The 25,769-nt window shown below is 39.5% G+C and overlaps 1 protein-coding gene and 1 long non-coding RNA gene across 4 annotated transcripts in view; one reads left to right on the forward strand and one right to left on the reverse strand.

Annotated features, from left to right (window-relative positions):
- Positions 1-3,037: 3,037 nt before the first annotated feature.
- The window catches only part of UBE4B (ubiquitination factor E4B), a 39,741-nt gene continuing 17,009 nt past the window's right edge, over positions 3,038-25,769 (forward strand). Inside the window, exons 1-13 of one of the 3 annotated variants that reach the window (XM_035344658.1) lie at positions 3,039-3,295; positions 9,088-9,274; positions 13,235-13,370; positions 13,934-14,021; positions 15,698-15,842; positions 16,659-16,887; positions 17,341-17,514; positions 17,599-17,751; positions 18,616-18,729; positions 22,274-22,415; positions 22,926-23,026; positions 23,843-23,957; positions 24,981-25,064. In XM_035344658.1, coding sequence (XP_035200549.1) covers positions 3,272-3,295; positions 9,088-9,274; positions 13,235-13,370; positions 13,934-14,021; positions 15,698-15,842; positions 16,659-16,887; positions 17,341-17,514; positions 17,599-17,751; positions 18,616-18,729; positions 22,274-22,415; positions 22,926-23,026; positions 23,843-23,957; positions 24,981-25,064 — 1,692 coding nt within the window. In that variant the 5' untranslated portion in view covers positions 3,039-3,271. Of the gene's footprint in view, positions 3,296-9,087; positions 9,275-13,234; positions 13,371-13,933; positions 14,022-15,697; positions 15,843-16,658; positions 16,888-17,340; positions 17,752-18,615; positions 18,730-22,273; positions 22,416-22,925; positions 23,027-23,842; positions 23,958-24,980; positions 25,065-25,769 lie in introns of all 3 variants that reach the window. The other 2 variants (XM_035344657.1, XM_035344659.1) reach the window with 2 other exon arrangements.
- On the reverse strand, positions 7,290-10,878 carry LOC118177187. The gene is made up of 2 exons (XR_004755705.1): positions 10,790-10,878; positions 7,290-7,423 (listed from the first exon to the last, which is right to left on the reverse strand). It is a non-coding gene; the product is annotated as an uncharacterized LOC118177187 (long non-coding RNA).

Consider the following 25,769-nt stretch of genomic DNA (forward strand, 5'->3'; position numbering starts at 1 on the left):
TACCACGTTACTGTAATATAAACAACACTTAATGCCTCAAATCTGCTCTGTCATGTCTACCGGCAGTGTACTGCAAAGGGCAAAGGCTTCACTATTCCACTAGATGGCACCACTGCAACACATTGCTTTTTTATTTAAAATTGAGGTTTCCAACAGCAGTATTTTAGGCGTTAAATACTGCAAAAATGCTTAAGCTGCACAGCTTGAAGTTGTATGTTCCAATCAGATGTACTTGAGAAGCAACACAGAAAGGCCATGATGATCTTAAGAAGTCTGTTAGTACAGGGAGAGAATCCAAGAAGAAATCAGAAAAATGCAATCTTCAAAGACCGTATGACTAGAACTGTAATACTTCAGTAGTAAGGCTGCTATTCAGAAGCCTTTGCTAAAAACAAAGACAAACTATAGAAGACTTATCAGCTGTGATAATACTTTTTTTTTGTTGTTGTTGCTACCTTCCTACATCAAACTGATAATTTGAAAGCAGGTGATGCCATGCAGAACTCACTTGAGGATGCTTTGGAGATCTTGAGGATGAGACAAGCTACTACAGTGAGAGAACTGCTTATAATTTCATTTTTATGCCAACCATTTTGCATGATTTTATGCAATACAAATTAAGCATCCTGAAATTCAAGGTGAAAAAAAGAAAGGGAACAGTCCTATATTCTGTAACTGGCCAAAAATAAAATAAAATAATACAAAGATACTAAGATAGTTTTTGCCAAGAAGACATGCACTGGAACTCTAGAACTGAAGGACAGGAACAAAATTCCCCAGGGAAGCATTTGAAGGGTTTTATTCAAAGGTGTTTCAGACCACTTCAATTATCTCTAAAGCTTTGGTGGTGAAACTTTTTCAGCAACCAATCTTTGCGTTTTTAAGTCAGTGTAACTGCTGACCATTTATATTACATGAGTTTAAAATATGTTGGCTGCATGTAAAAGTACTTTATAGATGGGTGAAAGGAAGGATATGTGTAGCCTTCTGGATTTTACAGTCAAAATAGACAACAAAGAATCAAAAGAAATGCTAGGATTCACACTGTAAAACAGTTTCTTTAAAGATTATATGACAAGAAAAAAGTTAGTTATACAGGTGGTATATGACCATGACATGGTGTCACCATGACAGCAACAGAAACACCTTCAAGGTTACTACTTTTCACTCAGAAGCATCTATTTTAAAATTGTGTTTTAAGACATATTTTTGTGTAGTCCCCTTGTCATTTTCTTGGATAATGTCCTGTACACTTACTATATGGAATAAACTGGACAAATTTAGTGTAAGAACAAACTAGCAAGTGTTTTTCATTACAGCCCCAACTCCAAACAATAAAATATAACAAAATTAAACATTGGCCCAAGAAGATGAAGAAACACGAGATAAAACAATCTAAAAGCAACAGTAAGGATAGGTAGATGTTCAACAAGAAGACCAGCAGTACATATTATGATCCAATTATTTACAAGAGAACTTGTTCTCCATTCTGGATAACTCAGTTAAGTCATCAAAAAACTTTTTTATTCAAAAAAAAAATAAAAAGCCCCTATCAAGTTAAGAAAGGTGCGTGCTGAAATACAATAGCAAGGAATCTGCCTCACATACGGATAAAAAACCCAGAGCTGTTCAATTGTATTGCTTTATAATTATTTGTGGTACTTAAGGAAATATGTCTTTGATTCCTTGTTCACACTGGTTTGCTTCCGTCTCACATCCTGTTGTCCTTCCTTTATGGGATTCTTTCACCAGCTGAGTCAAACTAAACAGCATGGCACAGAGCTGTCTAGTAAGATCTTATTACTAGTGACTGTTCATCCTGGGGGCAAGTCTGCTGATGCAACTCCACTTTTTATTATTATTATTATTATTATTATTATTTATTTTTTTTGTCCTCTTCCAAAAGAACAACTTTTTCTTCTTGCCTACCTGTCCTGTAACTGATCTAACAAGCAGAGTGGGAAGCAAACATCCGACTCACCTCAAGTCAGCACAGCCCCTGGCCGCTTTGTTCTCTCACTGGAGTATGATTTTTGACAGCGAAAGAAAAGAAAGCTAAAGAAAAGTTTAATATTTTCCACACAAAAATCATTTTTAAGGATTGTGCGGCACTGGCATAGGCTGCCCAGGGAAGTGGTTGAGTCATCATGGAGGTCTTCAAGAAACGTGCAGATGTGGAGCTTAGCAGTGCGGTTTAGTGGTGGACTTTAGCACTAGGTTAAAGGTTGGACTAGATGACCTCAGAGGTCTTTTCCAACCTGCATGATTCGGTGATTCTATGACTAGATACAGATGTCTAGATGTTTTTCCACAGGAAGGGCAAAAATACATCAGGTTCAAACGAGTTAGGGGTAAGGCCCAGTATTGAGTTCTCCGTGCTTCAGCTTTCCCTTCGGACATCACACTGAATGTGACGATTAGACAAAAAGCTTAATTATGGGTTTTGGAAAAGTGGGCTAAGCCCTTCAAGGTGCAGGGCAGGCTAGCCCGTGAGGGGGTCTTCAAGAAGCTGGGCACGAAGGGACCCACAACTGGAGGTCGGTGCCACCACAGCCGGCAGCTCCCCACGTCCCTCTGAGGCTGCTCCCACCAGAGGTCGAGCGGCGAAGCCCCTGCAGGCGGACATCTCCCCCGCGCCCCTCATGCCCACCTAATGCCCACCTCAAGCCCACCCTTCCCGGCCGCTGCCCCTCAGCACCGCCCTCGCCCCCTCGTTGCCATGGCGCCGCCGGGCCCCTCCCCTCCTTCCCTGCCCGCCACGACTCGCCGCCGCTTGGCCCCGCCCCTCCCGCTCTCCCCGCGCTCCCCGCCGCCTCCTCCGGGCCCTGCCATTGGCCGGCGCCGCGCGGGGCCCGGCATGCCCGCTGCCCTCGGCGGCCTCACGTGATCCCGCCGCAAGATGGCGGCCGCCGCCCTGTTGTTTTGATGAATAATCCCTGCGCGGGGCAGCGGCCGCGGCGCGGGCGGGGGCCGGGGCTGAGGGGCGCGGGCGGGGGGCGGCGGTGGCGGCGGCTCCCCCTGGGTCGGCGGCAGCAGCCGAGCAGCGGGCAGGGCGGCGGGGGAGCGGGCCGGGGGCTGCGGCGGCAGCGGCGGCTGCTTTGGGGCGGGCTGCGGGCGGGCGAGGCGAGGAGCGAGGCGAGGCCGCCCCGGCGATGCCCTTGTGAGGCGGCCCGGGGGGCAGAGGCGGCGGCGGCAGAGCGCTCCCCCGGAGCTGCCCCGCGGCGGGGCGGAGGAAAGCGCCCTCGGTGCGGTCACCATTAAGAGGAAGGCGATGGAGGAGCTGAGCGCGGACGAGGTGAGGCTGAGACCGGGGGAGGGGGGGGGGGCTGAGGGGAGGGTGGGTTTCGCCCTCCAGGGAGGCCCCGCTAGGTTTTCCCGGCTCTTGTCGTGGAGATCCAGGTGGGATCGGTGCCCGGAGGGTGCTGCCAGGTGCCCCGTGCCTTTGCCCCCTGCCTCCTTCCCGTGTCCAGCCCCCCCCCGGCTTGTGGATGGGGTCGGGCTGCTGCTCTGCTGCCCGTCCCCCGCCTTCCTCTGGAGGATGTCTTTGTGCGGAGCGACAGGCGTTGCGTTTGTCTTTTCCCCGTGATTTTAAAAATAATTACAAAAACACTATCTTTTATGTAGTCAACACTTAAAATACTGCTTCCCTGGGGTCTTTGCTGAAAAGCAAGGTGTGTGTGGGTCTTATATCGAATATAGTTTCGTCTTGAAACAGGCTTACCAGTCTTCTGAGGCTTCCTTTTGATTTGCTCTTTTTCAGTTTAACCTCTCATTCTTTCACTTCAAAGTCATAGGTGTTGTGATTGACAAGCATCAGACATGGAACTATTTCCATTTTTTCCCTTAATAGGGTGCCCCCACCCCCTTTTTTTTTTTTTTTAGTATAGACTAAGATCTTATGCTTTGCTTACATGTTGGTGGACTCTCAAATGAATTCTGCCATGGTGTTGATGGATGTAGGGAGTTTCCCACTATGCTGCCCAATTCATGTGCATCTTCAACTCTTCTCCCACCTCCTTAAAATATGGGTTCATATTGAAGTGTGTTGTATGTAATGCATGGTTATCAGACCAGCTACAGCCTAGGCTTCTTGTTATGCTTGTACTCCAGAGAAGATCAAAAGAAGTTATTTTTGTGCTGTACCATATGTTATGGCTGGATTGTAGATCAAGGTGACCACTGCCATCGCTCAGGTTTGTATTCCAAAAAGTTTAGATGTTTTGATCATGTTGTGCCTCGTGATTTAGCAATCCAGCTACGTTGCAGCAGGAACTAGGAGGAAATGCTTCATGCTGTTTATTTGATGAGGTCCTTACAGGCTATGGAAGCACTGAGAAAAGAAGCCCAATTCCAATGGTGGGGAGAGTGGGGTAGAATGCTAGTGTTGTCATTTCTGCTGTCAAAAGGGATCTCCTAATTTTATAGTTGTGTTTTATGAGTGCTTTGTTTACTTGTGATCCTTCTGATCATTCCTATAAACTGCATCTTGATTATGAGGTGTTTTATGGTTTCAGAGTTGTTTAATCTGTGTAAGCTTGTTTGTGTCACTGCTTCTGCAAATCTCTGACATCATTCAGAATGCTGCATTATGAACTGAGGTTGCAGAAAATGAGCTCTCCGATAGGGACTCATCCACCTATTCTGGCAAAATGGTTGTCCCAAGTGACTTGGAGTTTTCCCATGTCCTTCTAGTGCAGTTCAGATAGGACCAGAACTGATTGGTCTTTTAGGTGATTGCTTGAGACAAGCTTAATCTTGTAGTATTTTAAGAGAGTCGTGCCATCACTTTTTATTGTTAATGGGCCCCTCGTTGGAAAGACAGAGCTAAGTCAATTTTAATAGCACATTACCATTTACTGTTATTTGATGCAGTGGATCCTGCATCAGAGTTGAACTGCATAGAAAAAGCCTTCTAAACAGAAATGTTTCTATCTTATATGCGTCTTCTATCTGAAAAACTTATTATCTGGCATTAGCTGAAGGGGACAAAACACTTAAGTTGATTATTTCCTTACATTAAAACATAATTAAGCATAACGTTAACAGATTTTAACTTTAAAAGAGGAGAGATGAGATTCAATTGATTAATGGCTTTGGGATTATAGAATGTATTATAACTTCAAGAAGATACTTCCCAATTCTTTCTCTCACTGGATTTTTTTTTGTGTGTGTTTATTAAAGCAGTAAAGTTGTCTTTCACTACAGACCATACTAAAATCTTTAGATGGGGAGAGAATTCCTGTTCTGCATATGAAATTTAACACGAGTGATAAATAACACAGTGAGAATAGGGACTGCATAGAAAAAAGCAAAAGAAAACCAAGGATGGCATAAAGTGGGAAAGAATTATGTGAACTTAGCATCTTTGACCATCTACGTATGGTTTTTGAGTAGCTTAGCATTGTGCCTTCTGTGCATAGACCATGACCAGCATCCCCAGAAAATGAAGCATTCCTTAAACTCTTTTAACATGCTGTAAAGAATGCAAGAAAATAAAGGTATCCATTCAAATTACCCCTTATTGTACAAATTGGGAACACTCCTGTGCTTGTGGAAGGATGAAAAATTTCCTTAAAATCTAACTGAGCAGTCTTTACTGAAACAGTTGTTGACTCAGGAAATTCTATATGAACAAGGTATGTGAACCTGAGGGACCAGTCCTCTTGCTTGTCTTTTCTGGTCTTCTGTATAATTGAATTATCGGTTAACTGTCTTTAGCAGGGTGCTGTTTTAACATCTTTGTTGTAGTGTGCCCAGCTAAGAGTTGTTTATAAGTCCAGTAAGATCCAAAACACATTTCTGAAAGTCACTGTCCTGAGACACAGTCCAGATGTGTCCAGCAAAAGCAGTACTGATAAAAAAAAAACAATGTCCCCTTTCCTTTCAACCAATTAGACTTTTCATTAACCCTCTAAAGAGTATATTATGGAGTTGTGCTCTGTAGGGAAGGTAGGCTATGGAACAAAGAATGCCCATGTAGTAATTGGTCCCAAATAACTTGTCATTATTAGGTAACCTAACGACGTGTAACAGCCTGTCATAGGTCGCTGTTGCAAGTAGTTATTGCTGAACTCAAGGGTTGGGTATTACTGAGGTACCCAAAATGTCCCTAACAAATATTTAATATAAAAAAAAAACATGTTACTTCATGGTGATGTGCATAGTCATGTAACCCGAAATGAAACCAGGCCACTGACTTTGAACCCGCAATTCTAGTATGTGGTCTGTGTGTTGTGAGGAGGCAGGAGGTTGGGGCCTTGTTTGGGCCTAGCAGTGTGCGAACACGCTACATCTTCCAATTCCCCACATTGTGCCCCAAGCAGAAATTCCCTCTTCCTTCTCACATCTCGATGCTGCTCAGTCTCCAGGCCTGAATGACTTAATAGGGTAGAAGGTGTGCACCGGTTTTACGCTGTCTCCTCAGACTTCTCTTTCAGCCTGCAGCTTTCCTGTTCGAGCATCGTATCATTGTTTCTTAACCCCCCCCTTTTTTCCCTCTCTTACTTAAGTCTCTAATCTTCAAATCAAATTTGAGATGTCCTTGAAAATATTATGTAAACCTAGAGGAATATGGTAACTCTGGGTATCTAGGAACCGAATCTGTTTTTTTAACGATCGTTAGATGTAACCTCCTTCATGAAATCTGTCTCTTTCAGTGTAAAAATATTCAGAATGTATTTATATTTTTATGTTAATTTGTTCAGCAGTAGGAAGGGTAAGTATAATTAGTCTGTCATACTTAAATGGGCAGGGAAAATCTTGTATTGCTTTAATTGCAGTATCTTATCTAAAAGCATCTCGGTGTCTATGCAGGTTCCTCCGTTACATGCCCTTTTTCAGAGTTTCTTTGGGGCAGTTTACAATCTGCAGTGTAGGTCCATAAGGAAGATAGGCGCTTGCCTGATGGACTCAGAGTGACAAACAAACAGCAGAAGGTCCAGCTCAGTGTCCTGTTTCAAAAGCATTGATTGCAGCTGGTATTGACGTAACTTTGGTGTTGATCTACTCCAGCTCTGTAGATGAAGAAATGTTGAGTGGCACAAAGGACCTCAATTATTTGCTTGAAGCTGGGAGATGATGAAGAGGATTTGTGCAAATTATACCTCGTGAGGGATATGAGCTTGTTTGAGTAATCAAGGTTTGACTGTATTTGAGAATAAATGATAAATAAGTTGATGAATATTAACATTTGAATATATTTGCCTGTTTCCCTCTCTCCCCTTACAGTTCTAAATCTGATGTTAGAAGGGAAATGGCTAGCAAGAAAGAATATCAGCACTTAAGGAAGAGTTTCATATCACATTTATTTTTCTTGATCTCTGCATAATTACTCAATTTTTGTCCTTCAGCCACTTCTGCATATATGGGGGGTTTGTGTGCATCTTACTTTTTCTGCCTCTTTTCTTGCTTGGTGTTCTTCTATCTGAAAAACATGGTTATGGATTAGATGAATGATAAAGAAACAGCTTTTAAAACTTTAATTTAGCCCCCTAATTAGATTTCAATTCAGGTTGTTTAACTTGTTATATTTCAGCATTGTGAGCTGTTTGGATTCAGCAATAGGGAAAATAGATATGGGGATGTGTGGCTGACGTTCTCAGGTATGCCTCTGAGGAGTGAGAATTCGTTTGGTATTTTTTTCTTCCAGTTAACAATTACGGAGAGAAATTGAGATAACTTTTTACATTTATTTTTGAGAGACACTAGTATGTACAGCTTCTACTTGTGGCAAAACTGAACTGTTTATGCAATAATAAGCTCTCCTGTTTTGCTCAACAAGGAGGAGGAGTTAAATAGAAAAACGCTATGATTAAAATGTATTAAGAGCAACAACAACAAAAAGGGATTTATTTTGTAGCTGCCCTCCACGCTCATGTGGTGACAGCACTCATGGTAGAGATGTTGTTTCAGACACTGTTTTCCCACAGTTTTTGAAGTCTGATTTAATTTGATCTGTTCTTCTTCCTCTTGGGGTAGATTTCACAGACCATTAAATGAGTACAGTGATGTGGCATAGACATTGACTTGACACAAATCTATTCTTCACTCTTTCACTTGCTTGGCAGTTCTTCAGGATTATGAGCAGAGATGAAAACTGATATATCACATTCAGCACTCGGGCATCGTAACACAAATAGGGAATAAAATGAATGGCTTAGTTTTGCAGGGTGTGGGCACCCTCAAATATGATGGTTTTATTTATCTCTAGCAGAAGCTTTTGTATTAGGTCCTCTGAGGCAGCCTGTATAATTTTATTTTCATTTATGCTTCAAGCTTCATGGTTGTAAGTTACAAGTTCTATAAGTTGTTCTGTCCGTTGGTTTCTCATGCATCCTATTAGTGCTGTGCAGTCACAGACTAATTTTAATTAATAGGTTCATAGTAGTATACTGAAGTCAGATTTTTAAGGCAGATACTTCTTACCCTATTAGTAACGTGCAAAAACTGATTTTTGAATTCTGTTTGGTTGAGCCTCTCCAGGTGATGAGAGGATGTTACTTACTGTCTTCAGTTACTACTTCAGATGCTTCCATCCAGCAGTTGCCTTGTAGATTTTCAGTGTTGCAGATCTGATTCACATGGTATTGGATAATGTTTTTTTTAATAACATTCTGCTGGATCTTGTTAAGCAGAAGTTTTTATTAGTATTACGTGGTGTGAAATTAAGGCAAAGGTCATGTTCATATTATCCTTTTTATCAGATTAATGCCATTTGTTTAATCAAATGCCAAAATAAAGCAGGAGGTGTGTTAGAGGTTTTGAAATAGCTGAATAGTAAATGTTAAACTTGTCTTACACAACTGTTTGAAGGACAAATTCTCAGTGCAGATGGTTTTCCAAGGCAGCAAATACATATGTACAAAATAAACATCAGAGGTACTTTAATATTGTCACACCGAGCAAAGAATGGCGATACGTCTCAGCTACAGGTGGTAGGTTATCAGGTAAAGCTGCTCTGTTTGCAGTGTTGCAAGAATAAATACCCATACCGTGTGGGAGATGCAGAGGGGGAGGCAGTGGGGTATACGTGTGTATGCACATGCAAATGAATTTGTGCATTTATGTTGTTTGACTTCCTTTGTGCAGATCCGTCGAAGGCGCCTTGCTCGGTTGGCAGGTGGGCCATCTTCCCAGCCGACCACACCACTTACGTCACCGCAGAGAGAGACCCCGCCAGGACCACCTGCAGTAGCACCAGCCCCGGGGCCATCCCACAGTCTAGGCCTAAATGTCCATAGCATGACCCCAGCTACCTCTCCAATTGGTGCATCAGGTAGGCTGACGTTGGAGTGACAACAGTTGTTATTACGTGTGCTGAAGGTTGTTATGCTGCTCCTTATGTTGAAAGCATGAATGCTATTGTTGGTGTTATTTCTGCTGTTACTAAAAATAACTTTCAGAAAGAAACATTATAAAAGGGTGACTGAAGGTACTTTGGTTTTCATTTTCCAAAAAATAAAAGGTTGGATACGATTCTTCTCCAGGTATCAGTAAACTAAGGATGGTGTTTAAAATCTTACCAAAGATTGCTAAGTTTGTAATACAGTTTTAAGTTGAGGAATATTACAGAAAGAATGTCAGTGTACCAAGGAGAAATGAAAAAAGCTTTCCAGTCTTACAATACATACGTTTTAACAATGAGTCCCAAGTTCATTTCTGGTCTTTAATTACTAGCGTTTGGCGTAATAAAATGTAGTAGGCTGTGACTTTGCATTATCTTCATAAGAATAAACTATTTGCTTTTTCGATTGTTACTTTGCAACGTTTTTGAAATAAATAAAGGTTCTGACAACTCAAGTTTTTACCACAGTGAGTACAAATAGCATATTTATAAATGGCATTTACTTCAGAAGGTATGAATAGTTCTTTATCTGTTAAAGTCAGGTAATGTAGAAAGCACAGAAAGCTGGGAGAGTCTCTCTGTAGAGAGGTCAAGACCATATTCATTCTTATATATAATGCCATTTTTGACCTAAAATATTTTGATTTACAATTGTATATCTTGGAAATCAAAACAAATTGGCATGTTTCTGCATTAAGATGTTCTCATCTGCAAACTTGTTTGGTGTGTTTTGTGTTAAGAGGATCACAAAACCAATCTCACCAGAAATACGCCAAGATTGTTTTAAGCGGGTTTTCAATATGGTTTCTAATATTTGATAGAAATAATTTTCTGATGATCCTTGGTAAGCATGCAGAAATCCTAATATATTTACTTTCTGAAATGTTAAGGTTTTTGCTTTGGCAAGAACAATAAATTGAGACTTCTAGTCTTCTGGTAGCTTGTAAATTAATTATTTACAGTGCTGGTCTGGTCTATCTGGAAGGCACAGCTTTCTGCTTATTTTGTTGCCTTTTATCCAGGGCAGGCCAGGGAAAAGCTACGAAAAGCATTTCCTGAGCAAAGCTCATTGCAGTTGGAATTTAACACTGCATATTGTCCTCATGATCATACACAGCAACCCAGAAGCAAAGGTGTCTTTTATTTCACTTATTTATTTTATGAATAGTGCAGAGTTCACTTGCTGCGTTCACTCAGCCTGTGGTTACATGACTATTTTAATCCCTCTTAGGTCTGGCCCGTGCTGAAAGGAGTGTTTCTCTCTGCTTCTCCCTCTGCTGTCAGTAGCAACTCTGTAGTGAGGTGGATTGTGGACTTAATCCAGGTGGAAACTAACCCACAAAAAAATTAATGGCTAGTTTTCAAACAGATGAGATCCTGATCTATCTTACTGCACAACTGTATAAACATGAATGCCAACAGAACAGGACATGTGGAAACACTTACCTGAGGGTAGAAATGTTCATACATTGGCAGGCAGGTTTGTTGTGGTTTAAAGTGGTCTTACAGTTAAGACCTTAGAGACTTTTATTTAATGTGTTCATCCATCTGCACTGGACAGTTGCTAAATACACAGACTAGACTGTTTGATCACCAGCAACAGAAGGTATCTAGTCAGTCCAGTGTTTGCTTCCTGGAGTGCCAGTCATTAGCAGCAATTCAATAAGGCATGATTTTTTTCATCAGGATAAGGAATATGGCTAAGTTGGGGAATAAATCATGAAAAAGTCTTGACAGTGGATTATCTGCTGTATTTGTTCCTCATAAATGAGGGTTCGGCTACCACTGTGTGGTTTGCAGGAGTTCCTTTGCAGCAGTAGGCTGAAATGACAGCAGAAGATTTAAATTCATTTGGATTTACAGAAAGCAGCCCCATCAGAATAATGTCCTTCTAAGCATCTGTTTTTGTAAGGAGTTGCATGTCACGATGAGATCAGACTCATGCATCAGTTTCATGGAAAGTGTGATCATTTATTTTGTGTGCACTTCAAAAATATTTTGGAGAGCCTAAAAATAGTGTATCATGGACAGCCACATGTACTGGGTGTGTGGTCTTCATAACTTTTACAAGTCCCTGCATGCTGTTGTGCTTAAAGAGGCCAGTTAATGACTACCGCAGTACAGCAGGTAAAGTACATTTACCAGGCAGAAAGAGGGTGAGAGAAAAACCCCAAGAGAATGTAGGACAATGCACTCTTCACCACAATAAGCCATGTTTGCTCTAGTCCCCGTATCCACCGAGTTGGGAAGAAGGAGGGGGTGGAAGGATTGTGCCGTGGTGTGACTCAAGGAAGGCTGCCTCTATAACTGATGTACTGAAAGAGAACCAGACCGTCACTGGGATATCTTAAATCAGAGGCATGCTGGAATGCCCTCCTGAAGCCAGCCTTCCCCTGCCATGGATGGTGTGTTTCTGCTAGGTGCTACCTGCTGGGAAACTGCATCATTGATGTTCTGCTATTGAAAGTTGCCTTTGTATAGATTTAACCTGACTGACCTGAGCAACTTAGTTCAGAGGCTGTGTTTGGTGTTTCCATATCCTTGGGTTTAGTGCAGAGATTTGCTAGGGTTTGGGTCTGTGCCTCCTGCAATGGCTTGCAGTGTCAGAGCTGTAATAGCCATCCCTGCAATCCTGGGACCACAGGAAATAGAAACGCCAGTTCTAAATGGACAACTTTCCTTGACATTTTCCTGCTTCCTGGGTGAAATCTTTTGGGGAAGTTTAACATGGGTAAATAGGTGCTTAAGCAAAATCTAACTTTCTTGAAGTATCTCCTCTTTTCATACGGGTGCTCCAGAATGTTGTTTGAATGTTGTTTGTGAATGAGTGATAATACCCAGTTAGAGCCTGAAAGACACTAAGCAAAACATAGAGGCTTTGAACAAAATGGAGTAAAATTGCAAGTCTAAGTATTTTGTGGTGTGCACAAGTTACTTATGCATTCTAGCAAGGCGCTCTTAAGTGTCTTCAGCTACAGAAGGTGGCTCTTTGGATAATCTGCTTGTTCAATTCTTTTCTGAATACCAGTGCAAATTAATTTGACCTCATGCTTTTTTCCACTTTTTATATGAAGATCTCAGTGTTTTCTGGATACTGACTAATTTCCAACTTAAATAAGGAGGAGTTAAATATGAACTGTTTTTATGCACAGGGAAGTGGAACAGGAGTTTCAGGGTGGTACAATGAAGCAACTTTTCCTACTTCCCATGCTGAATGTCTAGTTGTTTTTCAGCAAACTATTTCAATGATGTTCTTTTAAACTAGCTGGATTTTTTCAACTTCATTTTTAACATCTGCATAGATTTTTTTTTTTAAACTACCCGCTGTTTCAAATTCCCACTGAAAGCAGACTTGCTCTCCAGTGGTCACCTTGGTGTTCCATGTATGTTGTGTGTTAGTATATGGATTTGATGTTCACTTCTCACCTGATGAGGCTGGAAAAAGAAGGATGCACATGAGTGAAAGGTTATCTTTTTTTTCAACATTGTTATAAGTCCATGCTAATTCATTAACCGTGATGGAGTCAAGTTTAAGTATTCCTCAAGCCTGACATCATTCACTTAGCTAGACCATATCAGATTTTAAGTCCAGATGATTTGCCAGTACTTTATATTATGGGAGTGAATCTCTGAGCACTCATGGATGCAAATTTAATTTTGTTCTGTGTTATTAATGCAGGTAAGCATTACCATTGCTGCTGAAAAGGGAGGTAGAAAATGTCATTATCTTTAGTCAAACGTGATTATTATTAACGTTTATTTCCTAATACATTACTAAGAATGCTTAACAGTTGTACTGAAGAAGAGTATTTCCTCTCCCTTTCCATCCAAGTAATTGTGTAGTGCCTTCTCATCTCCGCAGTAGTAATCTTGGTGGTGCCTTTTCTTTAGGAGTAGCCCACCGAAGCCAGAGCAGCGAAGGAGTGAGTTCACTCAGCAGTTCTCCATCTAACAGCCTTGAAACACAATCTCAGTCTCTCTCTCGGTCTCAGAGCATGGATATTGATAGTGTCTCCTGCGAGAAAAGGTAAAAATAATAACAAAGAAGGCAGTTTGTATAAGCCAGAAAATGTCACACTGTGCTAATCATCAAAACCACTCACACAGGAAGAATATTCTGCTATTTCTCACTTCCAGCCATTTTAATACAATAGGTTTAAATGCTTAAACATGACACACTGTTTAGACCACTGTAATGCTTTTTCTAGTCTGTCTTGGATGGTAATTCCGTACCTAAAATGATAAAAGACAAAGCATCATCTCAGACTTTAAATGATGATCATGTCTGTTGGGGATGATTCGATGATTCAACTATTCTATTTAAAAAAAAAAAGATCATGGAGTGTGATAGCAATGTGGTTTGTATTGCCTGCTGAAGAAATTTAATATTGTGTTTCTTGAATTCAAAATAAATGTATCATTAGAAGCAATTATCAACTAGTGACTTTTAATTGCTCTTTGTGCATGTGTCTATTGCTGTTGCATTGGTTCTTTCTTGGCTGCTTAAGGTGATGTTCCTTCAGTCAGCATCAGAGGACTGTCGGTGGCTTTCTGCAAGTTAATGGACTTTTTCCTCTTACTTCCACACAGCATGTCCCAGGTAGATGTGGATTCAGGAATTGAAAACATGGAGGTTGATGAGAATGATCGCAGAGAGAAGAGGAGTCTGACAGATAAGGTTAGCCCAATATGTTGGCTGTTCTCTTCCATACTACATATGTAGGTTATTGCAACATCAAGCTTCAGGATATCATGGCATGCCTGTTCAATTCATGCAACTTGCAGTTAGCAGTGTTGGTTTTTCATTTTTTTCAATGTAGCATATGCTTCTCCAATGTAAAACTTCGTTTATTTTATGAAGACTTAACCTCAGACTTGATAAATTTTGCCTATTCTTCTACTGCTAAGTTTTCCCTCACTGGCATAACCTTTTGTGGCTACAGCTTTGCCATCTTTAATGTTCCTGATGTTTGCCAGATGTTCTCTTCTTTCTCAAAATGAACAACATTGTTTTTTGGAGAAACTTTCTTACTAGAACTGTGTGTAGGTAAGTGTCCCAAATAGTGGAATTGAAACAGGAGCAAGGGGTTTAGGATGGGGGACTGATGCAGAACATCAGCTTGCACTGAGTTCTGCTATCTTCCTGTTTCGAGCACTTTCTTTTGAGAGGATGGAACTAGCTTTCAGATGTCACCTGTGAAAAACCTCTTCGCTGTTCTTCATTGAAATTTGCCTGAAGAAAAAAAGAAACAACCTCCAAACTTCGAAGCTGTGTTTGGATTTTCTCAGAAATGGGTTTATGAACGATTTCTGAAAACTCTGAAGAAAAATACTTTGTTATGTATCCTACAGCAGTGACCTATTATTGTCCAGATCTATGTTTTTAATATGCAGTACTAAGAAGAAACACTTTTTAAGATACTTGTGAAGAATATGTTGCAGATCATTTGTGTAGCTTTTAGAAGTCTACTAAGTGCCACTTCAAATGTTATGTAAGCTGAAATAATGCTATGTAATAAGATTTTGTTCTTAATGATATTATATGAAAGTAAATAACATTTAGCTATCAAGGATTACACAGGAGGTAAAACCATTTAAAATAGAAAAAGGGAGAAAGCATGTACTAAGCTTTAATTCACTTTTGAGATAGTCCTCTTTGTCATTGGGTTTTAAGGATCTTGTGAAATAAAACCACAAAGAAATGGGACATTGGCGTGGTGGAGAGAATTTTCTACAATTCTTGCAGCACTCATTAGATGCCTTTGTTTATTCCTGCACAGTCAGTAATAACCTCAGTTGGTAAAAGCCTGGCTTAAAGCCATCTAGCAATAACCCTGCTGCAGAATCCTTTCCAGTCAATTCCTAGCTGCAAACGGGGCAGCTGGACAGCTTGCATTGTGCTACTGTGAAATAAATAGCTTGGAATCAAGGACAGTCTTGAAAGGGGGGACCTCACGGGAAAGTCAAGTGAAGCTTTGCACACTTGGCTCAATTCCTCTTAACTTTTTGGTGTCTCCAAATGAGTAAGTGAATAGACAGCATGGTCCTCACTTATGAGCAAAAAATTTTCTTGTCTGGTTATCAGCATTCTTATTATACCATTTTCTAATGTGCTTGGGGAATTTGCTTCCTGCTGGTTTAGTGTGTTTCTGCTACATCTTTCCTGCATCATGTTTCCTTTTTTCTTTAAACTGACAGATATCTGCATTCCTTCATAAATATGCCAAATCTTCCATTGGAGAGTTAGTCTGAACCTGTTTAAAGAAGACCTGCATCTGATAAAATCGTGACTTGACCAGTATGGTTGTAATTAATGTAAATAAGTTAACATTTTTTTCTCCCCCTCTAACCAAGGAACCTCTGTCTGGGTCTGAAGTATCTGAGGAGCAAGCTTTACAGCTGGTCTGTAAGATCTTCAGAGTCTCTTGGAAGGACCGAGACAGAGATGTTATATTCCTGAATTCCCTCTCTGCCCAGTTTAAGCAGAACCCAAAAGAAGGTAGGAATCCAAGCTGTTGTTATTGTTAGAGGTGGTTTCAGTTGAGTGGCATATTTCCTCCCCTTATCTTTAGCTTTTTGTATTTTTGCTACGAGCCACCTACTTGCAGCCTTTGTTTGATTTCAAGGGTAGGAGGAAGGTGCATCTGCAGTCAGCAGATGTACCAGGAAATGGAATTCCCAAGAAGAAACATGGGACAGCTTGGTCGTAGTTCTTGTTGTAGTCAGTTGCTATGATCTTGCTAGTTACTTCTTCTGTTGAGACTACTAGACTGATACTGTCACGCTGTTAGATTTTTTTTTTTTGAAAACTTATTGACTTAACAGGTTATCTTGAATCATAACTGACATTTATAGGAACTTAGCAGTTTGATAAGCTAACAGTTTCTGATTATTTTATATAATTTATATTTTGTCAGCTGTAAGATATGACCAGAATGAAACTTGTTTTCATATGTAGGCATGTGTAGATTGCGTTGCTTTTGTTTTATGACATACCTTTTCCCATGCAGCGTCAGGGTGGGAGTATGTGAGAGGGATGGATAAGGCAAGTCTGTTAATGAGTAGTAACAGCATTAGGTCATGTATGATATTTGGTACTTCCTATAACAGTTGTATTCTTGTGTAGTTGTAATTTCAGAACCTAGTTAATACAGACAGAACCGTAGTTACCGTATTTATAAATGTAAATTTCATTAGTTGCTTTTGCCAAGAGCAGCTCTGTTTTCACACATGTAAATGTAGTTGAAATCTCTGACTAATGTGTTGTTGAAGACAGTAGATGAGGGTACTAAATCTCTTCTTTTATTCTTCACAGTGTTTTCAGATTTTAAAGACTTGATCGGACAGATTTTGATGGAAGTGCTGATGATGTCCACCCAGTCAAGGGATGAAAACCCGTTTGCCAGTCTGACAGCTACATCACAGCCAATTGCTGCAACTGCCCGGTCTCCTGACAGAAGCCTAATTTTAAACACCGGCTCCAACCCAGGAACCAGCCCTATGTTCTGTAATGTGGGCTCCTTTGGTTCCAGTTCATTATCCAGGTGACTTCTGATTATAACTGAATATTGATTTCACTTTAATATTGATTGGTAGACTTAGAGAGGTATAGAAATGTCCCAAGAACCATAAATAGAACAGATATTAAAAGTTCTTCATTCTTTTCCATGTGAATGTCTCCCTGCAGTCTCACCCTTTTTTGTTGCATTGCCGTGGCTAGAAGCATATTTGACAGGTTAAAGCCATGTAGGTCATTCCATCCAAGAAGTATTCCTAACATACATCAGCAAAGGCTGTGGCTCTTAACGTGTAGATTATGACATAGTTTTATTCAACATTAATAGAAAGGACTAATGTGTGTGAGCTGCAGAGCTATAGCTGAAGAGTCAACAGAAGGGGAAGGGCATCTGCTGCTCATTTTATCTTTTTCACCCTTTTTCTTCACATCCTAAATCATTGCTTTTTTGTTTTTTCTTTTTCCCCTGTAACTGGTTTAGTCTCTATGGGACTAGTCCAGCTCCTACTACCAATTTCACAAGCTATGTACCAATGACTGGTTCATCTCTTACCCCACCAGCCAGTTCAGTTGCCACCACCTCTGTGCCTTCCATTACTGTCAGCTCTCACCTGACAGCAACAAGCCCTTCTTGGATGCAGCCTTCCTCTCCGAGGTACCGGCCATACACTGTTGCCCATTCTGGAGGCTTTTCAGCTTCTTCTGTCCCGCGTTCCGTGAATATTTCCATCCCACCTAGTTCACCAAGTCCTTCGGTCATGGCTGCGAGCCCTCCAGCCATGCCAGTCACCGCATCCAGACAGAGACCCACAACAATGGGTCCGCCTTTGTTTACTGCTTCACCCAGTACCTCGCGCAGGCGTTCATCTTTACTGAACAGGATTCCTTCTAGGTATTTCACAAGAACACAAGAGTGCGTTTCATGTGTGCAGTGCAGGGTGTGGCATGATCTTGCAATTTGGAAGAACTTATGTTTGTGCCGAGCTCACCACACTCACCCAGAGATGTTTTCTGTATTTCGGTTTGCACTAATACATTGACTTGCTAACAAGCCGTCTTTGCCAAAAAGTTAAAGCTGCTTCTGTGAACATTTGAGGTGTATGCTATTACTTTAAAAGGAGCAATATTGTTTTGATTTTCTCCACTTTTTACATCCATCCCAGCTAAACTTAGCTTTCTGTTCAGTTGCTGCTGCTGGATAGTAAACCAAGCAGAACTCCTGCTTTGAAAGCATTTTTCTCAGTAGGGCTTTAGTCAATTTGATGAAAGCTGTTACTTGCTGGGCTGTGTTAGATTTGATTCCCTAGTGCATACATTTAAATTACAGATTAGCCCGTTTCTGTAGGCTGGGCCAAGTACTGCTGCGTTTTCTCTCTGGCTGCTCCTAGAATCCCCATTCCCTGCAGGGGGGAGAGATGGAAAGGCAAGGTCTTGGAACCACTGCTTTACAGCTCAGTAGCTTACAACTGTAATACTGTTCAGTGATATCTAAATATTCCCACTTCAGCCATATTCTTTACAAGGTCTCCGAAATCGTTAAATTTTTGGTTTGCGACGGTGTGGTGTTTGGATACATGAATAACTTGTAATAGTGCCATGGAGCATGTTAGTATAGTCTTGGTTTTTACTAACGTAGAGTTATCCGTTGTCTGCATGTGTAGAGAAGATGTTTTTTGGCAGACTTGCAAAGAAAAGTTGTGCACTATTTTTGGCTTGAAAAAAAATCTGATGGCCTTTTTCATTTCTGTTGTGGTAGTATATACGACAACCCTTTCTCCCTCCTCTTCCTTGCCGTTTCTGATGTGTCTGAGGACAGTAGTGATGAAGAAAATGAAGATGATGATTTTTCTTGTGTCCAGTTTGGGTCCAGGTATTGGAGAAAGAGAACGTAACCTGCATGTCTGGTTGTCTAGGCACTAACAGTATGTGCAGCGTCAAGTGTTTTACAGAGTAACTTGGGAAATGAGTAAAGCCGAGCAGCTGACTGGAATGGTTCTTAAGATGGTGTATAAACATGGATAATGAATGCTAGTTAGTCAGCTATTTTTTTGAAGAGATGACTAAGATAAAGGAAATGTTAATCATGCTGCCTTTTAAGTTTAATGAGCATGGCTTCTGAAATGATGTTTGAGTTGAACTCCTCGTTGACTATGAGAAGGAATATTATTCACCCATGGCTGTAATTTTAAAACCAGTGGTACATCATGTTGATGTTTTCCTATTAAAAAGTTTGAAAATGAGGACAAATGTTAAAATACAGTGGTAAATAGCCAGTTGATGCAATCACTATCATTTCGTCTCAGATTCATTGCTGTTTGGCAACTGAGGATCTCTCCTCTAGCCTATAAAGAAAATACACCTGAAAGTTGGACCCACTGGGGACTGTGATTGGTTTTGATGTGGTGGGTAGTAGAGGCTGATGTAGCTGGAACAGCCAAGAATGGAGGGAAGAAAAGAGCAGAATATTTTTCTGTGAAATAGGCTTAGGAAACATATAGCAAAAACCTTTCACTCTGCAAAATGAGGATGGTTATTAGTTCTGTCTGGAGGCTGGCCAGGTAGTTGTGCAAAAATAACACAACCTACAGAACACTGGATGTGCCAAGGGGAAAAAAAATGCTTTTGGAAATGTGGGTGTGGGGTAGGATCTCTAGTTTTACATCCCATTGCAGAGTAATATTGCAGTGCCTTGGCACGTACAGAAGTGTTTTTGTATGAGGGGTGAGTTTTTGATGTGAAAAAATGAGCAGCCCTCCTACAAGGTTGTTTGTCATATCCAAGTGATTTGTGTTCTTTCTCTTGCTGTTGGTGCAAGTGATTCTTTCTCTTCCCATTAAAATTTGACGTTCATCAGCTTCATCATATGCACCAAAATTCTCAAAGTAATGCCCATTTGTCTTCTATCAACGCAAATTGGAGAAAGGGAATAAATGTTATATACAAAACCATGTATTTTAGGAAGACTGCCTGAAAAGTGGTACTTTTATAGTCTTGCTAGTATTTTGACCATTTTCTATGATCGTTCAGGTTTCTGATTATGATTGATAGTACTTCGGAGGTGCCTTATGGCTGGCCATGTTGTCTTATTCTAATACACAGAGCCAGTGACAGCTTACAAATGTTTCCTGTTGAACAAATGTGACAAAAAGAATTTTTACGGATTTTCAATCCCTTTTGAAATATTTCAGTTACAGCAAGTCAGGGAAACCTAGTTGCTCAAGCCTTTTATAATTGGCTAGGTACAGACTTCAGAAAGTAACTTGGGGTATTAGGGAATCCCCTAAAAGAATCACAGAATCATCTAGGTTGGAAGAGAGCAAGACTTGGAATGAGATAAATCTTCTTCCACCCCCCACTAGCATTTCTGTCTGACTGTTCCCATGGTATGTTGGGACACTACTGATCAGTCAGTTAACTAGAAGACCTTCCAGTTGCCTATCCTATTTTCCATACCAGTCTAAATTCAGCAGAGGGAACTCAATAACAGAGGTTTAGGCCTTTGTGTATGTGCATGTACATGGAATTTAGGATTGTTTTTCACCATTGTTTTGTTTAATTCTTTTGCTGTTAGCAATTTAATGTAAATATTGGATTGAGTTGCATGGCCTCTGGTAAGGATTCCTGAGGTTGCTATGCTTCTGGAATCTTGGTTTCTATATTATGTCCCGGCATTCTACAGCAGTAGATGTTAGTTAAATTATGAACACAGTGACTATACAATTACGCAGCAACTGCATTCTGAAAATACCAAGGCATTCAATATGTTTGTAGGGGATGTATGAGCTCTGCATTGGAATAATTTCAGTTACTGCTGCAGTGAAATCATTACCAGAATGACTAACTACAGAAATAGTAATTTTGTAGATAAATAGATTTTCTTAAAGGAGTAATTTTTAAGCTGAATGTGAGAAGTCAAGAGGTTCTGTTGCCTCTTAGAATCATAGAACCATGACATTGTTCCTTAGAACCATAGAATAATCTAAGAGAAAATAGAGAACTGATGCATGGTTTCATGGTAACCCAGTACTATTTTATTAGAGCTACGTTTTATGTGCATTAGTTTCAATTGAATAACCGAAAACAAATTCTCTGCAAAAGAGACTGCTGCTCCTGGAAGTTACATTTCTTCAGATGCTCAGCTACCAGATACTTCCCAAGTAATAACCTTTATGCAATTCATTGGTTGGACTGAAACCTTACCTATTAGTTTTGTAAAGCAGAAAATATTTTACGTTTTGTAGGAAATGCCAGTTTTGATGCAGTTTGTAGTTCTAACCATATTTTTATAAAGCTGCATCTAAGGAAAAATGCTCTTATTTCTAAATTTAAGGTTTGGGGCTTTTAAATTGATCTTCCTTTTAAATACACCCTGATTGTGCACTGATTTTCTTCAGTGAGGAATAGACCATCCACATGACTGCTATTTAGTTTCTTTGTGTTTTATCTACATAAGGTGAATATATCTTCTCTTAATTCCCTTCTGTAAAATGAGGGTTTCATTTTTAATTAGCTTTGTTAAGCTGTTATATAGAGAAGAATTCTGTTGAGATACCAAATCTGGGACTGTGAGTTCAGGGGTCTGTTGTTCTATTTAATCTGTGACTTGTCTCAAGCATAGTTTTGTCTTAGTGGGTTTAGTTTTCATGTTTACAATATCAGTGTTTTCTTTTTTCTCCCCTGGTAGCTGTGCTACTTAATGAAATGACCTATTTTACTGTAAGGGAATTAAAATGAATTGAGATTAAATTAAATAATCTTTAATGTGGAAATATCAAAAGAAACAGTTGCTTGGATGTGTTCCCTCTGTTTTTTTTTTTTTCTCCTTCGTTAGAGTATATAGCATGATTGTCTGTAGCCCTCATCTGTAACCTGGGGTCTCTTCTTTGTAGTGAGAGACTTTTATTTTCCTTGGGCTGGGTAGCGTTAACAGAATTGGTAAAAGTTGTAATTTCATGAGTGACATACTCAAGAGATTTCTGCAGAAACTGCGCAGAGGTTGCATCATTGCATAGAAGTGTTGCGATGTCCTAGGAGTTCAAGCAGTGTTGACATCAAGTACAACATAAAGGCTGTTCATTTCCAGTGTTGCCATATCATGACGATGTATTGGTTCCCATTAATTTCTTGCACCTTATGGCTATCTCTAAGATATTTAATAAGATAACAAGTTCTTCACTCGTTACAGTACAGCTGAGGGATTTTTTTTGTGTGTTGGACAAACTGTTAAATGGAGAGTTCTTCGTACAGGGTACAGAAATGGTCTTAATTGGTGAGAAGGTCGTGTGTGTGATGGAGCGGAGTCTTCAGAGAATTGACAGAAGAAGTCAAGAGCTCATTAATTATTAGACTGTGCAAGAGTGAAGAACTGCACCTTATGCTCTCTTTCTTTTCTTTTTGTATGTGTGTTTTTAAAGTATGGGAGGCTCTGGCAGCTCAAACGTTTTGGATTCCTGCAATGACCACTTCACCATTGAGAGTTGTAAGGAGACAGAGATGCTGAACTACCTCATTGAGTGTTTTGACCGAGTTGGAATAGAGGAGAGAAAAGCACCAAAGGTATATTTGAGCAGACTGAAAACATGTCAGTGCTGTTGCAGACAGTCCTCTTACTATTTAGTGGGGAAAGTTAGTGGAAATGGGTAGTTCGTTCTTGATGGCTTTGTAGAAACAGATTTAGAGAATTTATAAGGTCCCTTTAACTTGTTAGATCATCATATCTGAATCTTATATATGATTTACATCTCTAAAATAAGCACTCTATTAGAAGCTGTCTTTCCTCTTTGGATCTTCTGTATTTTGTTGGCATATATTCTATGTAAAACATACATTCATGAGACCAGCTCCCAACCAGGTTTGTATATTTTCCTTTAAGCTTTATTTCTAGGGGAAAAAGCAAAACAAAACACAACTTCCTATGTATAAACTGTAAGTTTTTAGCTGAAGTAGTGCAAATTTTAATTTGCATATTATAAACGTACTACATGAATTAAGAAGTTTATCATGTTGTCTGCTTGTTCTGTATCTGAGTACTTTTAGTTTGTATTAAAATGTCCTTATTTTTATCAGATGTGTAGCCAGCCAACAGTCAGTCAGTTACTGAGCAACATTCGATCACAGTGCATTTCACATGCTGCTTTGGTGCTACAGGGATCCTTAACACAACCAAGGTAAATACAGCTGGATTTACAGGATTTATTTTCTTCTGAAGATTAAGTTAAAAAAAGGCTAAGTTTTTGGAACAGGTACATTTGTGTGCCAGAAGAATAATTTACTCTTTTGCTATTGAATACTTCCATTAATATGTTGGAGAGCAATTTAGGTGCTTTTAAATTGTGTTTATATAAAACAGTTCAGGTTGATTTGAGCAGTTTAAATGGGGGATGTGAACTAGATAGATACTTGATTATCTTTCAAGCTGTACCTTTTATCCATTGTGCTGTGAGATTAGTTTTGTCTTTATGTGAATCAGTGTTGACACTGGAATAATTGTGCTGTGAGATTAGTTTTGTCTTTATGTGAATCAGTGTTGACACTGGAATAAGTTTCGTATATATGATAAGACAAAAAAGATCTTTTTGCAAAAACTTAGCAGTTAAAATAATGACTATTAATTCAGCAAAAACTAATGTTAAATTTTATCTTAATGCTGGTAAAACAACAAAAAATGTTGTTCTTTCACTAGCTGAGCTTAACAAAAGGTCTTTTCATTAGAGAGGAGTAGAAGGCAGAGCCAATTACTACACAGAAGCCGTTATTTTCTTCCAGACTCATTAAACTGAAGTGTGATGTTGGCAGCAGCATCTGCTTGAGAATAATCTTTACACAAGTACACTAGAGAAGGCAAGGTTGGTTACTTCTGAAAAGAGCAGGTGTCTACATATGGATGATCTACTTTCTGGCACATCCTTAAATGTGATGACTGTTGCTTTTTTTTTTTTTCTGCTAGTAATCAATAGTTTTGGGTTTCTTTTACCTAAATAAAGGTCTTTGCAGCAGCAGTCTTTGCTGGTACCCTATATGCTGTGTAGGAATCTCCCATTTGGTTTCATCCAAGAATTGGTGAGAACAACTTATCAGGATGAAGAGGTGTTCAAACAGGTAAGGCATAGCTTAAAAAAATAATGAAAAACTTGTAGGATTTCCATATCCAAGAGAGCGTCTCTTCAAAACTTTATTAACTTTATTCACGGTTCTGTATGTGTTAATTCAAGGGCTAGCAAACTGTTAAACAAAAGGAGTTTGTAACTCTTATGATTTTGTGAAGACCACCAACTTACTTGGTGATTCTCATTATTAAATGTGTCTTTAAAGCAGTGCACATTTATGAAATATTGAAGTATTCTACTCAGAATGTCTGTATTACTGATCTGCGTTACAGCATTGATGTTGTTTTCATCCGTCTGTGTTTCTATGCAAAATAGCTTAAAAATGTATATCTAAAAAAAAATATACTTCTATATATAATTACAGAAGATTGCTATCTTGCTATTTTTACTATTCTTTGCAACTGTAATAGCTTATATCTAAGGTGCTAAGAACACCTTGCAAATCCTAGTTCATGAGATCTTTATATTTTATGGAGGAGATGACAGAAAAACATTAGCTTATCCTGTGTGTCAGAGTAGTTGACTGATATGTCACTTCCTCTTTCATAACAGTCCATGATTACTGCTTATTATCTTTACTCCTACCACACTTAAAATTTACCAGCACAAAAACAGCTTACTTCCATGACATGTAAAAATTAAAGCTATATGATTTCTCCAGTTGTGTAGGCAAATAAATTGTTACTAGCTTGGCTGTCAAGTTGTTGGAGACCTCCACAGTATTTGTGCTCATTTGTGTGTTTAACAAACACACTTGTACAGAAGCACGTAGTGTTTCTAGTGATCTTGTATGAAATGTGTGCTTCCCCTTGTGGTTGTGTTTTTTTTCGCATTGATACTCTTGTGCATTCAGGTGTTGAAATGTTCCGTGACATAACTGATAGAAATTTGGAGAGAAGATCTTAATTTTTCTGTAGTGTAACTTGCAGTATTTGAAGAATGAGCAGGCATTTCACACTGTGTCATTTGATTGCTTCCTATTCTTGAAGAAAGTAATCTGTTTCTGTTTTTACAGATCTTTATCCCCATCTTACAAGGCCTGGCTCTAGCTTCCAAAGAGTGCTCCCTTGATAGTGACAATTTTAAATACCCCCTTATGGTAAGGATTGTACATTTCTAGAAGTTTTTTTCTTCATGATTATTGATAACTTATGGAAACTCTATACAAGATAATGTACTTTAACATTTTGGGACCTCCTTTGGTTAGTGGGTTAATATTAAACTTGATACTGAAAGCTTAATGTGATATGAGATGTTATAAAGCCAGTGATACCTCAAACGTAAGGTACAGCAGACTTGGTATAGTGGGCTATTCAAATATTTGTATGAATTGCTCTGTATAAAACGAATGTATGGACTTCATCATGCATACTTGTTAAATACTGTGGATGCTAAGTTCTTCCAAATTTAAATCTGGGAAATGAGGGCTAATATTCATAACCATACTTGTTGGCCTCACTTGTGTATGTAGCAAACTAAAATTTATTGCACTAAAACCAGAATTATGAGTTGATGGCTGTGTACTGTACGAAAATGTTGCTATGTTCCATGTCTGAAAAGTTGTTTTTTTTAAGTGTGTATTTTAGTCCCTCGATCTGCTTCCCTCCTGCTGCTTTTATTGACAAAACAAAAAAATCTTCTGAGCAGCGTGTAGGGCCACAAAAGAGCAAGCTAAATTCTTGACTAAATTGAGCATTGTCAGCTAGCACCTTCGGATCTTAAGATCTTCAGTGTGTTGTGCCAATAACGGCAGTCCTTCATATATCAAGTTTAATTTGTAACTCTGGAAATTAATTGGACAGGA

The sequence above is a fragment of the Oxyura jamaicensis genome, chromosome 21 (assembly GCF_011077185.1).
Source record: "Oxyura jamaicensis isolate SHBP4307 breed ruddy duck chromosome 21, BPBGC_Ojam_1.0, whole genome shotgun sequence".
Lineage (NCBI taxonomy): Eukaryota > Metazoa > Chordata > Aves > Anseriformes > Anatidae > Oxyura > Oxyura jamaicensis.